This window comes from Bombyx mandarina, chromosome 20 (assembly GCF_030267445.1).
Source record: "Bombyx mandarina strain Sakado chromosome 20, ASM3026744v2".
NCBI lineage: Eukaryota > Metazoa > Arthropoda > Insecta > Lepidoptera > Bombycidae > Bombyx > Bombyx mandarina.
In genome coordinates, this window is record NC_143226.1 from 2,708,402 (window position 1) to 2,726,473 (window position 18,072).

Consider the following 18,072-nt stretch of genomic DNA (forward strand, 5'->3'; position numbering starts at 1 on the left):
CTACAGATCATCAAGTCCCACATAACCCTTGCGACCCGGCAGAGAAAAGAAACAAACTCAATTCAACTTGTTACTTTTCTAAAATATAAAGAGGAGTTTTTGCTTTAAAATTATTACGTCGCTATGTCGATTTCACGAACTATATTTTCAATCGTTAGGTCCGACCGTGTCCACAAACACATCTCACTCCACAAAGCCTAAACTAACTTGAACATAAACAGAAGACAGGAACCTGGCATTGTGTACGTTAAATATGCTTTCAAGATAAAAAAAGATATTCATAGGGATCTATCTACTTAAAAATCTTGCATTGATAATATTTTGGTGTATTTTTTTTAAGTGGAAATGAGGGAAATCCCTTGAAAAAAAATCCTCTCCTCGCTTCTTTGGTGTAAAGGTATTCCCATAACAATTATGTGGCATTTCTTTGAGTGCTTCGGTGAAGCTTTTTTATTTATTTATTTTTGCATAGGCGGGAGGACAAGCTCACAGCTCACCTGGTGTTATGTGGTTACCGGAGCCCATAGACATCTACAACGTAAATGCAGGCACCCACCTTAAGACATGAGTTCTAAGGTCTCAGTATAATTACAACGGCTGCCCCATCCTTCAAACCGAAACGCATTACTGCTTCACGGCAAAAATAGGCAGGGTGGTGGTACCTACACATGCGGATTCAACAAAGGTCCTACCACCAGTAATTACGCAAATTATAATTTTGCAGGTTTGATTTTTATTACACGACGTTATTCCTTCAGCGTGGAAGTCAATCGTGAACATTTGTTAAATAGGTATTTCATTAGAAAAATTGGTAGCCGCCTGGGATTCGAACATCGGTATATCGCTAGATACGAATGCACTGGACGTCTTATCCTTTAGGCCACGACAACTAGAAGCTTGGCTTTGGTGAAGGGAATTCTTGGAATCCAATTTCGTATGCTGGGTGTTCATATGTTAAAGTGGCAGTGAGTTGGGCAAATTGCTCATAGAACAGATGTCCGCTGTGGCCGAGTTCTAAAGTCGACTGGAAGAAGTAGCGCTGGTAGAGCTCCCACAAAGTTATTACGTTAAAACCTATTGAGGTTTGCGGGATCGCTGGAGGTAGACAGCGAAGACCGGTCCTTGTGGCGAGGCTTGGTGGAGGCCTATGTTCACCAGTTTGTGGCTGAAAGATAGATAGAGTTTTCATAGAACCTCGAGGATTATTCACTTTCGGTATCCAAATGCGTGAGGCTTCGGGTTCAGGTACCATATTGTTACAATAGAAAGTAATAAATAAGGCAATTGAGGATACCAACTTATTAAATGAACTCAGATGTCGTGTTAAATTCGGCTGATCCGATGTGTACTTTGACTTGTGGTTTGTGCTAGCTTTAGAACGTAATAGCATCCTACTGATGTCGTTGATTCGAGAGTGGAACAAACAGATCCATCAAGACACCAAGTTTATACCAAGAAAATCGGTTGTCTGTAAAGTCGATTTACTGACGATAGTTGAACGTGACAACGTCATAAGAAAATACTGATGGAATGGTTTCATTTTTCAAAAGAAAATTTTCATTTTATTTGTTTAATAGATATTTTGTATGGATATAGAGAAGGAGGTAAATGGAAATTACTATTGAATTGATCAAGTTACATTTATTTGTACGCATAAATATTTACTCATCGTGAAATAGTTCTGTTAACTTATTGTTGTAGTTTTGTCAATTAATTATAGCATAACCTACAAACGCTGCACTAGCGGACCGATGCTATTTATTTTAATGATGAAAGCACGAATATTCGACAATATATCACTGAACATATATTTAATATCGAAAGAATCATTACCTTTATCGCCGCAATTATCGTTACTATAAACAATTGACACCACATTCCCTTTTCACTAAACTTCATACTTGACGAAAACATGTAATTAATGTATTATTGTATAGCAGCTGTCCACGCGGATGCATCGCTCACTCAAGTAGGAGAGAGACAGATGTCGAACGCTGCCGAACGCGGAGGCCGATTGTGCCACTGTGTCTTGCACTTCAAGCCTTAAATGGAACGCCTCAGAGCGAGGTAACGCCGCATGAGTCATGTTTTTTCTTGCGTGCAGCCGGCTCTATCGAACTATAAGACGTTGTCACGTCAAAAAATACAAACAAAACTGTATATCTGTGCTGTTGACCGTTTAAGAGTTGTTTTTTGGAGCTAACTTTGAGGTCGGTTCGGGTGATGCTTGCTATAAAAATGCATTGTCTATGGCCTCAATTGTATAGTAATTAAGCAACCATTTTTTTTTTCGGGTTTTATCCAACGATGTTATTCCTTCATCGTGAAAAAGATCTGTGAATATGTATACACACTTAATTGGTACCAACCGCAGGATTTTAACCCATACATAACCCACATCACTGAATTCGTCGTTTTGAAGTCGTCGTGGCCTAACGGATAAGACGTCCGGTGCATTCGTATCGAGCGATGCACCGGTGTTCGAATCCCACAGGCGGGTAGCAATTTTTCTAATGAAATACGTAGTTAACAAGTGTTCACGATTGACTTCCACGGTGAAGGAATAACATCGTGTAATAAAATTCAAGACCGTAAAATTATAATTTGCGTAGTTACTGGTGTTGGACCTCTTGTGAATCCGCACGGGTAGGTACCACCACTCCGCCTATTTCTGCCGTGAAGCAGTAATGCGTTACGGTTTGAAAGGTGGGGCAGCCGTTGTAACTAAACTCAAGACCTTAGAACTTATATCTCTAGATAGGTGGCGCATTTACGTTGTGGATATCTATGGGCTCCAGTAACCACTTAACACCAGGTGGGCTGTGATCTCGTCCTCCCACCTAAGCAATAAAAAAAAAATTCGAGGACATCGGACGTCTTATTCTTTAGGCCACGGCGACATCAATGTCATTAAATATCATGATTTAAATATAATTTCAATAAGATCTTCCACTGTTTTCAAACGCTCTTTATTTATCTTCTTAATTGTAAGGTCTGTAAGTTGCTACTTACTCAGGAAATTTGTGAATACAACAAACAAGTTATCGTTATGAATTTTTTAATACTTGCATATAAAAATTGGGAATGACATTTAATCCCATCTACTCTAACACCCTCTAAAAATCACCTTTGAAATACATAAGAAATTGGGTTTATAATATAATTATAATTATTTTAGCGGAAAGGAAAAAATGAAATTGCCTGTTTTTTGCAAGTTAGTTTATTTAGTACTTAGAAGTATTACACCACAAAAGTCTGTTGTAAGATTTTCCGTAGATGTAAAAATAGAATATACAATTTGTCCACCGGTTTCGGCTTCACGAATCTAATATCTAATTTACTTGCTAACTATTTTAAATGATCGCTCGGTAACGTCCTGTTGATAACTAGTTTGTCTAGATAAAATCCTGGATCTATCGTCCCCAAATTTGTACGCTGAAATGGAAACCCCTTCGCGGTGAGTTCACGAATTGGAGAGTGATGAAGTTCGAGAATAGTCCGCCACTGATGCGACGGACGGTGGCAAACTGCGATACTCCCACTTCCCTCACTCGGATGGCGATCACGCGCATGCCCGCGGGAGCTGTGTATCTCACGTTCAGAGCCTGCGAGGTGGCCAGTGCAGAACGGGTCACAACAAGGCTGAAACAAACAATTTCATTGTATTTTCTTCGGTCATTGCGAGGCATAGACGTAATTAAAACTAGATTTACTATTTAATCTCGCTAATTTATTGTCACATTATATTATATCATTCTGAAAATGTTTTTTTAAAGAAAAATTGACGGTAGTTAGAACGATATTCAAATGTCTATGAACAACTTAGTCGTCGTAACATCGTGACCACGAAAACTGTGGACTAGTAGTGTAGTCTAAACGCCCACAATAATATAATGACAATGAAAGAAGCGGATAACAACAATTTCATATTAAATATTTTTGTATTACCTAATCTTTTTTTTTATTGCTTAGAAGGGTGGATCACCTGGTGTTAAATGGTTACCGGAGCCCATAGACTTCTAAAACGTAATTGGCACCACCCAAATCGTTGATAGAAAAGTTTGTATCCTTGATCTATTCTCGCGTCAAAGTTTCCCTTTAATCTTCTTTATATGGCTACAGCTATACCAATATCGCGTGATATTCCCTTGTTTTAAAGGCAACTTCAATTTTTAAATATTTACTTAGGCTTTAATGAAATCCAGAATAGAACCGACAGGAAGGGAGCATATTCTCACAGAAAATAGTGTATTGAAATTATTTAAATATATGTATACTCACTTTCGCAATAATCTGTCGTTGGCACCAATGACCCCGAGGTTCAAAGTGCCAGATCTGCTAGACGAGGTCGGGTCCTCTACTTCAGTAGCCGACACCGCGGCGACAGCGACCAATATGAACAGAAGAGCGATCTTCATCTGTAATCAAACAATCAAAATTCTAATATCTGCGCCAAACACTACACACGCCTAACAATGCCTAAATATACCAAATTTTGTGCGATTAAATCGGTTATAGTTGACTAAGAAGATTTTTAAAATATAAAATTAAAATTTTCTCACCTTGCAAACTAAGAGTGGAGTTAATTTCTGTGCAAACAGCTTTGTTGTGTTTTTTCGAAATATTGCTGCGTTTATATACACTCAAATATATCGATATGATATTACTTTTGCATTGCCGAAACATTCTCATCAATGTTGATTACTTTAATTACACTATGACAAGCGACTTCGTGTTCAAATTTATTATCGTTTTTTGTGCGTATTAGTAACGTATTTCCACTATTGCCATCGATAGGCAGTCAATTCGAAAAGGCGATCGAATAAAAATTTAAATGTGTTAAAATAATGTAAAGAAACGATTCCCGAAACCTGAATCGAGATAAATAACTATTCTCACATGGTCAGAAAATAATTTTATCTTAGCAAACGAATCACAAATATTGTTATGTCGGTATATCTGCTTGAGTCCGCAATGTACGGAAAAACGTCGCTTAAGTATTGCTATTTATGGATGCGCTATTTTAGTACACATCTGAAAATAAAAAACCTGAGAGGTTGTATTCAGTTTTAATTTTTATTTTGCAGATAACTAAACTTTGACTTGCGCGGTCTCGTTAGTTAAGCAATGAAATGCAACCGAATCTATATATTAATACGTGAAGCTAAAACTTTGTATCCCTTTTTACGAAAATTGCGCGGACGGAGGAGTATGAAATTTCCCACACTTATACAGAATATAGAGCAGGAGTGCACAATGCAAATATTTTTTTAAAATAATGCATATAAGATACTTTAAATTAATAAAGAAAACATTACACACACTACCATGTATTTGACACAACACATAGATAAAAATACTCTTTATTTACTGTCAACTGAGAAACTTTTGTTATTAATTAAAGTCTGTGATCGAATTGAAAATAGATTATTATTGTTTGTTTTTAATATTATTGATCTATAGTGCAGTTTTCGCGAATACTCTGCTTATTATATCGAAATATAATAGTGTTTGATAATATAACCATAATAATGTTTAAACTTATAATTCCAATTCATTATAGTCGAATTTCGACTACTGCGGGGCCACTAGTATTTATAAATACAACCCCTTAGACCGAAAACGAAGTGTTTTCTAGAAAGTATTTCTAAATAGCCTGACATAGTGTACGCTAAAAATACTTTACAGATAAAACAAAATTAAGGAAATTATATCGAAATGTTACTGATAAAAAGATACATAGTTTTGTTGATTGGGTCTAGGGAAATTCCTCACAGGGTTCTAGGACGAGCTGAGGGGGCGAGATCACGGGGAGCGCTACCAGCAATCTAGTGCACTGCATGACAGCAGATCTTCGGAACTGCTGTGGAAGAGCAACAGGTTAGCCGTATATCGGGGTTCCGACCTCACAGGCTTTTTCCGGCTCTTTTACAAACCGTCCAGACCCATATACTCCACGTACCCCCTAGGCGCGAAAACCTCACCTAAGGTTCGCTCCCTGGCCGAAAAAAAGAGAAGGTTTAGTCTGATCCTGCGGGGCATTCCGGGACACCAGCGGCACCACATGAGGCGGCCTTAGGGGCGATGCAGAGTCGTCGACTATCGCCTTGACGACTCCTCCTGCCAGGTGTCCTTGAGGTGGGCTGTGAGTCCGGTTGGTTGTTGACTGCGGTAATATCCCATATTCTGTATATAAACGCAGATATAGCCGCATCGCTCGATATTAGTACATCAGGGGTCTCTTATCTTGTAGGCTACGACGACCGCTAACGATCTCGCCCTCCCACTCTAGGTGAGACAGTTTTAGGGTGCCTCACTGTTTTCTTCTTTATTCGGCATCGACTAGATCCTAACTCTAGCTCTATATATATCTCTAGCTCTCTCTCTCTATATGTATATATATTATACTATAACGTCCTAATTAGATTGGAATAATTTTTTCTACTGTGTCCGCTGAAAAGGAGCTTATTAAGGCATAGCAGCAAGTGGACGGATTTAAAAAACGGCGCCACAAATTACCAAACTTCGCTTCAATACAGCACACTTCACTCTGTTTAAAAATGCTATATTCATATCGTTTCCACTTCTTACTCTAGCCTTATTTCTTTAAGTCTTCCAAAAATAACTTACTCTTTACACGTGGCCACTTTTTCAAATTGTCTCCTACACAAGATGGTGCTCTTTACCTCTAACCTCCACACATCAATTATTACCGCAACACTTTACGTTCGATAGTGTTGCCAAATCAATTTGTTTCAATTAATTCAGTAAATTTATGTAAGAACGTGCTTCTAAGCTAATCGTTAGGCTGCCTATCAGTTGCGCTGTATAATTTACCATCAGCCGAGTTCGGGTTATCAAAGGAAGAATTTAGGAGGCAAAAAAAAACAACTGTATAATCAGTGACAATTAAATAATCCCAGATTTTGAAGTCACTAAAAAACTATTTTTCTATTTCACATAAGCTTAATAATAAATTCCAATATTGCTAGTCCTTATTGTGACGTCACAAACATATCAGAAGCGAATTTCTTATCCACTTCCTTTATAGCTTAGATCGATGAACAAGCTTACGGCCCAATTGATATTAAATGCTCAAGTGAAGATGATTTAATATAAATAATAAAATCAATTCTTAAATAATAAGTTTGATTCACAACTTGAATACCACCACCTTGAAACTTGTGTTCTATGGTCTTAATTGTATAATAATTAAGTATGTTATTTTTTTCGAGTATTGATTTTTATCAGACGACGTTGCTCCTTCATCGTAGAAAAGATAAACACGTGTTTACGTGAACATGATTACATAATATGTCATTAGTACCAATTGCGGGATTTGAACACAGACATCGTCACATCACTCGATACGAGCTCATCGGGTGTCTTATTCTTTGGCAACGACGACTTAATGTCATTAAGTCTCGTGATTACTTTAATAAGATCTAAGATTATTTGCAAATGATCTTTATCTTCTGAATTGTAAGGTCTTTAAGTTGCTACTTACTCAGGAAATTTTTGAATACAACAAACAAGTTATCGTTATTAATTTTTTAATACTTACATATAAAAATTGGGAATGACATTTAATCCCATCTACTCTAACACCTTTTAAAAATCACCTTTGAAATACATAAGAAATTGGGTTTGTAATATAATTATAATTATTTTAGCGGAAAGGAAAAAATGAAATTGCCTGTTTTTTGCAAGTTAGTTTATTTAGTACTTAGAAGTATTACACCACAAAAGTCTGTTGTAAGATTTTCCGTAGATGTAAAAATAGAATATACAATTTGTCCACCGGTTTCGGCTTCACGAATCTAATATCTAATTTACTTGCTAACTATTTTAAATGATCGCTCGGTAACGTCCTGTTGATAACTAGTTTGTCTAGATAAAATCCTGGATCTATCGTCCCCAAATTTGTACGCTGAAATGGAAACCCCTTCGCGGTGAGTTCACGAATTGGAGAGTGATGAAGTTCGAGAATAGTCCGCCACTGATACGACGGACGGTGGCAAACTGCGATACTCCCACTTCCCTCACTCGGATAGCGATCACGCGCATGCCCGCGGGAGCTGTATATCTCACGTTCAGAGCCTGCGAGGTGGCCAATGCAGAACGGGTCACAACAAGGCTGAAACAAACAATTTCATTGTATTTTCTTCGGCCATTGCGAGGCATGGACATAATTAAAACTAGATTTACGGTTTAATCTTACTTATTTTATTGCCTTGTCTTATTTTATTTATTGAAATATGCCAAAATACGACAATTTCATATTAAATATTTCTGTATTAATCTTTTTGTTTTTCATTGCTTAGATGGGTGGATGAGCTCACAGTCCACCTGTTGTCGAGTGATTACCGGAGCCCATAGACTTCTAAAACGTAAATGCCGCCACCCAAATCGTTGACAGAAAAGTTTGTATCCTTGATCTATTCTCGCGTCAAAGTTTTCCTCTAATCTTCTTTATATGGCTACAGCTATACCAATATCGCGTGATATTCCCTTGTTTTAAAGGCAACTTAAATTTTTAAATATTTACTTAGGCTTTAATGAAATCCAGAATTGGTTTCCGATTAGAACCGACTAGAAGAGAACAAACTCTCAGAGAGCTTCGAAATTGAGTGCTGCAATTATTTAAATATATATAAGATACTCACTTTCGCAATAATCTGTCGTTGGCACCAATGACCCCGAGGTTCAAAGTGCCAGATCTGCTAGACGAGGTCGGATCCTCTACTTCAGTAGCCGACACCGCGGCGACAGCGACCAATATGAACAGAAGAGCGATCTTCATCTGTAATTAAATAATCAAAATTCTAACTCTAATGTCTGGCGCTATAAAGCCTACATTCGCACACGCTAACGTGACAGATACGCTATTGCGTACTATTAATCTATCTATCTATCTATATATATATTATATAAAAATGAATTGCTGTTCGTTAGTCTCGCTAAAACTCGAGAACGGCTGGACCGATTTGGCTAATTTTGGTCTTGAATTATTTGTGGAAATCCAGAGAAGGTTTAAAAGGTAGATAAATATGTAAATGTCCGGAATTAAATAAAAATAACAATTTTGTTTTTCGTTTGATGTGTCCCCCGTCGGACGGATTCCTTTTGTTTGTTTTAAGTTTATTTTATACAAAAGCTTAGGTATTTTATTTATCGATTGAGGCACTATGAAGTCTGCCGAGTCAGCTAGTAATATATATTTTTAAATCAATAATAATGGTCTCAAAAATTTCTGATCACGATCTCGATGGGTACTTTAAATGTGTTTCAGGCACTTTGTAGACACATCGTGCGTCAATACAATGTGCCTAAATACACCAAATTTTGTTCGATGAAATCGGTTACAATTGACTATGTCGAATTCTTATAAATATAAAATTAAAATTTCTCACCTTGCAAATTAAGAGTGGAGCTAATTTCTGTGCAAACAGCTTTGCTATGTTTTTTGAAAATTTAGTGTAGTTTTTATATACTCAAATAGATCGATAAGATATTATTTTTGCATTGCCAAAACACTGTCATCAATGTAGATTACTTTAATTACACTATGACAAGCTATTCCGTGTAAAAAATTAAAAATGTTTTAATGTAAAGAAACGATTCCCGTAATCTAAATCGAGATAATTAGCTATCCTGACATTTTATTTTTATTATTATTGCTTAGGTGAGTGGACGAGCTCAAAGCCCTCCTGGTGTTAAGTGCTTACTGGATCCCATAGAGATCTACAACGTAAATGCGCCACCCACCTTGCGATATAAGTTCTAAAGTCTCAGTATAGTTACAGTAACGGCCGTCTGGTGTAGTGGTAAATGACATGGTCACTACACAAGGGGGTCGCGGGTTCGAATCCCGCCAAGGGAAGATATTTGTATGATAAATGTAAATGTCTTTTCCAGGGTAATGGATGTATATTAAATATTAAATATGTGTATGTGTATAATAAAAATCTTACATTTATTTCCGTTATCTGGTACCTGTAACACAAGTTCTTTACGAACTTAGCACGGGACCAGTTAACGTGGAGTGATTGTTTTAAAAAAAAAAAGTATATTTGTCATGATCAGAAAATAACTTTATTCTAGGAAACGAATCATAAATAAGTGTAGCTTTGGTATGTTTGCTTAGCTATGGCTATTTATGGAGACACTATCTTAGTATATAGGCGGCACTGAAAATTTCGGGAATTAACGAAGTGACACAACATTATTATTTAAAAATGTATTTATTGCTTTTCGAAGTATTCTCCGCGAAATTTGACACATTTTTCCATACGATGGAACCAATCATTGAAGCAACCATTCCATTCGGAAGTTGGGGTCTCCAAAATGGCCGTTTTGTAGGCGTCCACAGCTTCTTCAGGTGATGAAAATCTCTGTCACGTAATTTATTCTTTATTTTAGGGAAAGTATAGAAATCATTAGGGCTTAGGTCGGGGCTGTACGGCGGATGGTCTAATAATTCTATGTTTTCTTGCTCTAAAAACTCTTTTGTTCTGTGCGCGGTGTGAGAACTCGCATTTTCGTGATGGAGGATGATGCGGCGGTTACAGTTCTCTTTACGGAGTTCAGAAACGACCTGTGGCAAACAAATGCTAGCATACTATTCTGCATTAACCGTTCTTTGTCCCTTGAGAGGAATAGTCGTAACATGGCCGGTTTTGGAGACAAACGTGGCTACCATTTTTTTTGCAACACTCCGTGAACGAACAATTTTTGTTGGCTTTAACTCATTTTCGAACACCCAAACTCGTGACTAGTTTTTTGTTTCGGGTTCGTACGCGTATATCCAGGATTCGTCACCTGATACAATGTTGTATACAGCATTTGAGGATCCTGCGTGGAATCTTTCGAGAGTTCTGACGCACCAAGTAACGCGAGCCGCTTTTTGCTCTTCACAGAGCGAATGCGGTATCCATCGGGAAAATAACTTTTTTACACCTAATTGTTCATGCAAGATTTTGACTCATGCCAATGTCTAAAGTTGCCTGAATTTCGCGGTATGTCACATGTCGATCTTCCTCAATCAGCTTACGCACAGCATCAACGTTTTCTTGGGTGACTGCAGTTTTTGGACGACCTTGACACGTCCACGTTGAAACTCAGCAAACCAGCGATAAATTGTGGTTTTGGATGGGGCTTCATCACCAAATGCAGAAATCATCCGATCAACACACTGTTTTTGTGTTAAACCACTTCGAAAGTCATAATAATTCATCGTTCTTGAATTTTCTCGAGTCAGTTCCATTTTCTCAACGACTAAACAAGTTTGACAAAACCTCGTGACAAGACCGAGAATCTTTTTTTAAATAAATAAATGGTATTCGATTTTTAAAACCAAGGAGATTTCAATTAAAAAGATTTTAATATGACAGGAACAGTGGAAATATTCCATTCCCGATACTTTTAGTGCAGCCTCGTACGTATGGATTGCATTACATTTGTCTGAAAATAGAAAACCCTAAGAATTGTATGTAGGAGGTCAGTTTTTTATTTATTTTGTAGATATGTAAACTTTGACTTGCGCTGTGTCGTTAATGTAGTCAAGAAATGCATCTGAATATTTATTAATACAGTCCCTCAACCCGAAAATGAAACGAAAATGATGAAATGTTTTCTAAAAAGTACTTCTTAATAGCTTGACATAGTGTACGCTAAAAATACTGTATAGATAAAAAAAAATTTTTTTAAGGAATTCATATCGAAATCTTAGTGATAAAAACAAACGTTATTTTGTTGACTGGGTCTAGGGAAATTCCTTACAGGGCTATAGGACAAGCTGAGGGGGCGAGGTCACGGGGAGCGCTACCAGCACTCTAGCGCGCTGCATGACAGCAAATCTACGGAACGATCATCGTTCTCGTGGATGAAGGGTTCGACGAGTAAATTAACCCACAGACACAGCCCACTGAGTTTCTCGCCGGATCTTCTCAGTGGGCCGCGTATCCGATCTTGTAGTAGAGTCTGCGAAGGACGGCTCTGGCTAGGGGTCGTGTTAGCAACAACGTCAGGCTTGAGCCCCGTGAGCTCATGTACTCGCCCGGTTATGCTGATATGATCTCTCAAGACCATCAGAAAAAATACGGAACTGCTGTGGAAGAGTATCAGGTTAGCAGTGTATCACGGTTCCGACCTGACAGGCTTTTTTTGGGTCCTCAGCCGCACCCAACATTTACAGACCGCCAAGACCTGTTCACTGGTGGTAGGTCACATCTTGTGAGTCAACACGGGTAGGTACCACCACCCCGCCTATTTCTGCCGTGAAGCAGTAATGCGTTTCGGCTTGAAGGGTGGGGCAGCTGTTGTAACTATACTGAGACCTTAGAACTGGTATCTCAAGGTGGTTGGCGCTTTTACGTTGTAAATGTCTATGGACTCCAGTAACCACTTAGCACCAGATGGGCTGTGAGCTCGTTCACCCATCTAAGCAATAAAAAAAGACCCATATACCCGGCGTGCCCCCAAGGCGTGAAAACCTCACCTAAGGTACGGTCCCTAGCCGATAAAAAGAGCTAGAGCTTGGTCTGGTCTGGGTATTCCGGAACACCAGCGGCACTGGCTGGAGCGGCCTGGCGAGCTTTCGTACAGTGACGAGCGACACAGGGTTGTCGAATATCGCCTTGACAACTCCGCTCGCCAGGCGTCCTAGAGGTGGGCAGCGCGTCCGGTTGTAAACCTCCCCCGTATTCTATATTAAAACAGCGACACAGTCACATTACTCGATATAATCTCTTAAGACTACGAAGACCAGTAACGATCTCTCTTTTTAATATGCTTTTATTAGCTTCAGACGTATGTAACGGAATCTTTGAACATGATTTTGACCCCCTTCAAAACGTTGGATTAACTCGAAATGTGGCATACTTATTAAGGACCGATGACAATTCAAAAAAAATTGGAAAAAGAAATAATGGAATTCAACTAAAAAATTAAAAATAAATAATAGTTTAAAAAAAGTAACAAAATAAGCGTGGGGTGCTTTTCAGGATATTATCAAAATAACCCTTCTACTCATATCTGTTCATAAAATATTTATAACTACTGATACCATGCATCCCACGCTTTTTTTACAATAAAATCAATTTTTCAAATTTATTCAAATTTATTTTCTATTTTTTAGTTGGATTTTCTATAAAAACGTATTTTTTTAGTTTTTTTAAACTACTATTTATTTGTTTTAACTAAATATTTTGTTGAATTGATCATCAACTTGATCGGTGCCAACTGATATGAGTCCATTGGGTAGTTTATGAAAAGAATTACACAATTTCAACCGGTAATAATCCATGGCTTAGCATCAAGCGTGACGAGCTCGTCTAACCGTCTGATATAATAATAATAATAATTTCAAAACGAACTCCGTGTTAAATTATTTATTCAAAAAAATAAAAATAAAATGCGATCTTAATTATATGCATGCATTCATAGAAATCAGTGTTCGTTATCTTGAAGATAATTTTTATTAAAGAATTATCTTTGGAATATATGTTTTTTTTTTTCGGATTTATTGAGGGAACTCCCCGACATTAACGTGAAGTAAGGAATGTGGCAAAAAATTTAGTTGTTCCATGTTCAGTGCACCTCACGGAGTTCGCGGCGGTGGTGGCGAGGGATCCATACAAAACAATATCAGCTGGTGGTAATAGAAATAACATTTTTTTTTATTGCTTAGATGGGTGGACGAGCTCACAGCCCATCTGGTGTTAAGTGGTTACTGGAGCCCATAGACATAAGTTCTAAGGTCCCAAGTATAGTTACAACGGCTGCCCCACCCTTCAAACCGAAACGCATTACTACTCACAAGAGGTCCTATCACCAGCAATCAATTTTATTAATAACTAAGGCTAATTACTAAATACTATACTAAATAATACTAAATAATAAATACTACTAAATACTAATTATTAAATTAACCAGTAATAAATAATTAAGTAATAAATTATTATTATTATTAGTAGTAGTAATAACTTATTGTGTGTAGCTTAAAAAGTGTTTAAAAACTTCTATGTCTCTCTGTCTATTATGAAGAGCAAATTTATTTTGCGGTCGGTCCTTTGAAAATCGTTGCTGCCGTAATTAGAATGTCGCGGACCAACCCAAGCATCGTTCTGAATACCTTCAAATATCACCTTCGCACAAGACAACCTCTAGACAAACAGTGTTCAGCTTGATCAAGAGCTAGAGAGCTAATTGGGAAAAGGCAAAGGAACTGATGGTACGCGAGAGCTCATTAGCATAATAAAGCTATTGCCGTGAATCATTTTGCGGCATGAGAATAAGTCTCAATTGTATTGTACGGCTTCGGAGCCCTTCAGAAAACGTGGCGTATGACGGTACTATGCGGTAGAAATAGGCAGAATGGTAGTACCTGTACCCTATTACGCTACTCTAAGTCGAATATGTATCGGTATACTTTTAAAAAAAAAAGTACGCGTCAGCCCGACGCGCGACTGTAGTTTACTCTGTAATTGCGATTTTTGTTTAATACAGAATAGCCAAAGGAAGTTAATAAATTCATCTTCTGTACCTACTACTGAAAACATTTAAATTTATACATATATAGAGCATGTAGATTACGCAGTATATATATGTATGAGTTCATGTTTTTGAATATAAATTTTTATACATGTATAAAAAGATAAGAACGAAAATAATACTCGTGCTGCCATCTATTATCATATACGTTAATTAACATGTCGTGAAAAGTTGTTTGATTTTCAATTATTATTTTTAGATAGCGTTACAAAATAGAATTACTTTAATTAATACGTGAAGCAAAAACTTTGTATCCCTTTTTACGAAAATTGCGCGGACGGAGGAGTATGAAATTTTCCACACTTATAGAGAATATAGAGAAGAAGTGCACAATGCTAATATTTTTTTTAAATAATGCATAAAAGATACATTAAATCAATAAAGAAAACATTACACACACTACATACCATGTATTTGACGGACACACGCATGCATACTATTAATTGTCAAACTTTTGTTCTTGACGTCTGTGGTCAAATTGAGAATACACTAAATATTGTTTGTCTTTATTAATATTTTTTATAGTGTAGCCTTGGCAAAATTTGTGATTATAGAAGTATAAAATACAATCATAATAGTGTACAAACTTGTTATATAATTCCAATTAATTATAGTCGAATTTCGATTACTGCGGGACCTCTAGTTACTTTAATTAGCCAAATTACAATTAATATTAAAATGGTTAAAAATATATATTATACTGACATTTTTTTTTTTTTTATTGCTTAGATAGGTGGACGAGCTCACAGCCCACCTGGTGTTAAGTGGTTACTGGAGCCCATAGACATCCACAACGTAAATGCGCCACCCACCTTGAGATATAAGTTCTAAGGTCTCAGTATAGTGACAACGGCTACCCCACCCTTCGAACCGAAACGCATTACTGCTTCACGGCGGAAATAGGCGGGGTGGTGGTACCTACCCGTGCGGACTCCCAAGAGGTCCTACCACCAGTGATTACGCAAATCATAATTTTGCGGGTTTGATTTTTATTACACGATGTTATTCCTTCACCGTGGAAGTCAATCGTGAACATTTGTTGTGTACGTATTTCATTAGAAAAATTGGTACCCGCCTGCGGGATTCGAACACCGGTGCATCGCTACACACGAATGCACCGGACGTCTTATCCTTTAGGCCGCGACGACTTTCAACTGTGTTAAAACTGTGTTCGCCCTCGATTTTAGTGACCAGTAAATTGTTTAGAGTCTTGAAATGAAATAGAATGCTAAGGAGTAAACTCGAATATTCTACTCATAATGGCGCAGCAGACCACAGCAGAAGATCTTAAATGCATATAGTCAAATACTACTTCTCGATTCGTAGTAGAATCTTTATTTAGTTTTTATTTATTTTTGTATATGCATTATACTAATGATTGAAAACAGTATTTTCTTCAGTTTCGGCGAGTTGCTCAAAATACTTGAAATATTAAGATTTGTCGACTATTCGTAGATCACTATTAATCATCCGTGAGCTTGGTGAAATATTTGAAATGTCTAAAATAATATAGAGACAATAAAAACAAAAGATTAACCCGCTAATGTAGTTTTAATTATGATAAAAAAGGCACAACCGATAGCAGATTTAAGTGGCAACGCACTCAAATCCGAATTATATTATTTATGATAATGATTATTTATAAAACTGTGTCATCAATGCAATATTTTATCTTTGAATACGACAGAACGTTTAGAACAGAAATAAAGTAACAGTAGGTAGGTAGCTTATGTTTGTATGGAAATCTTAAACTAAAGTAGCACTACTTTTTTAATACGCTGTTATTAGCTTCAGACGTATGTATGTGTATGTTTCTAACGGAATCTTCGAACATGATTTTGACCCCTTTAAAAACGTCGGATTAACTCGAAATTTGGTATACTTATTAAAGAAGAAAAAATGATTTTATTGTAAAAAAGCGTGGGGTGCTTTTCAAGATATTATCAAAATAACCCTTCTACTCATATCTGTTCATAAAATATTTATAACTACTTATACCATGCACCCCACGCTTTTTTACAATAAAATCATTCTTTCTTACACTATTTTTAATTCAAATTTATTAAAATTTATTTTCAATTTTTTTGTTGGATTTTTTATAAAAGCGTTTTTTTTTGTTTTTTAAACTATTATTTATTTGGTCACGGAAATCTTAAGCCCGTTCTTTAATTATAACATATAAATTCAAGTATACACATATCGATGGCTATTCTAAGTATACGGGCTACTTTACTTTTCCGGAGCTCTCCAGTTCAGTTTCAATTACCCTCCCTTCCGATTGAAAACCTCGTCGACAACATTGACTAATGAAGCAACTGGTACGTTAAGGGACGTTGTTGTTGAGACTATTTGATATACATGTGGCCGTAGCTATATTAAAACAAAAAGATATTTAATAGATGCCTGAATTTCGACAAGGATATTTTCTAGATAAGCTGTATATACCTATACAGAAGTTCCGAACAACAACATTCAGAGCGTCGGTCTACCGAGCAATTTCAACCGCTCAGCTAAACCGATCTTGCCTTTGTCGTTAGGCAGTGGTTTGGCTCTGCCCCTGGCATTGCTGACGTCCACGAGCGACGGTGACCACTTTCCATCTGCTGGGCTGTATGCTCGTCTGCCTACAGAGGCTATGAAAAAAAATAATTAAAAAAAAACTCCCAAATATATTAAAGTCTGTTCACCCTATCAATGCAAGTGTTATATCACTTAAATTTTTTGAATTGTCGACTCTTTTTATACTTGAAAATATCAGGTAAATGGTTATAAATTTTAATGGCCATACAATAAACATTTTTTCTGATAAACTGTCAATCTCTGATTTGACACTTAAGGTAAAGGATAGTTTACGACAGGAAATTTATGTTGCACAATCTACATACTTATATGTATATAAAAATGAATTGCTGTTCGTTAGTCTCGCTAAAACTCGAGAACGGCTGGACCGATTTGGCTAATTTTTGTCTTGAATTATTTGTGGAAGTCCAGAGAAGGTTTAGAAGGTAGATAATTATGAAAATGCTAGGAATTAAATAAAAATAACAATCTTGGTTTTCCCCTTGATGTGTCCCCCGTCGGACGGATTCCTTTTGTTTATTTTAAGTTTATTCTAGACAAAAGTTTAGGTCTTTTATTTATCGATTGAGGCATTACGAAGTCTGCCGGGTCAGCTAGTCAAAAATAAAATATTAATATTAAGAAACAGTCGCTTGCCACACTGTACACACTAGTACATATAGAATGTAGTAGTAATAGTAGTAATAGTAGTATATATATAACTATACTGAGACCTTAGGACTTCTATTTCAAGGTGGTTTACGTTTTAGATGTCTATGGGCCCCAGTAACCACCTGATGGTGGGCTGTGAGCTCGTCCACTTATCAAAGCAAAAAAATATATGATAATATATGTATATACGCCAGCCATCGGTTTTACCTGCGGCTATATATGTTTAGCTTTTAAAATATTGTACATATAATAAACAGAGCGTTCAACAGAAAATTGCGAGATAATTAA

At 36.8% G+C, this 18,072-nt stretch overlaps 3 protein-coding genes across 4 annotated transcripts in view; 1 reads left to right on the plus strand and 2 right to left on the minus strand.

The window, feature by feature from the left end:
- Cbp53E (Calbindin 53E) overlaps positions 1-18,072 on the plus strand; it is a 200,568-nt gene that overhangs the window by 127,538 nt on the left and 54,958 nt on the right. The gene's annotated exons all lie outside the window — the stretch shown is intronic.
- On the minus strand, positions 3,042-4,643 carry LOC149500604 (uncharacterized). Its single transcript, XM_089735838.1, has 3 exons — positions 4,563-4,643; positions 4,282-4,418; positions 3,042-3,642 (listed from the first exon to the last, which is right to left on the minus strand). Exons 2-3 carry the CDS (start codon positions 4,416-4,418, stop codon positions 3,414-3,416), a joined length of 366 nt encoding a protein of 121 aa, XP_089591964.1. The 5' UTR covers positions 4,563-4,643; the 3' UTR covers positions 3,042-3,413.
- Positions 7,669-9,530, minus strand: LOC149500605 (uncharacterized). The gene is made up of 3 exons (XM_089735723.1): positions 9,414-9,530; positions 8,667-8,803; positions 7,669-8,137 (listed from the first exon to the last, which is right to left on the minus strand). Exons 2-3 carry the CDS (start codon positions 8,801-8,803, stop codon positions 7,909-7,911), a joined length of 366 nt encoding a protein of 121 aa, XP_089591849.1. The 5' UTR covers positions 9,414-9,530; the 3' UTR covers positions 7,669-7,908.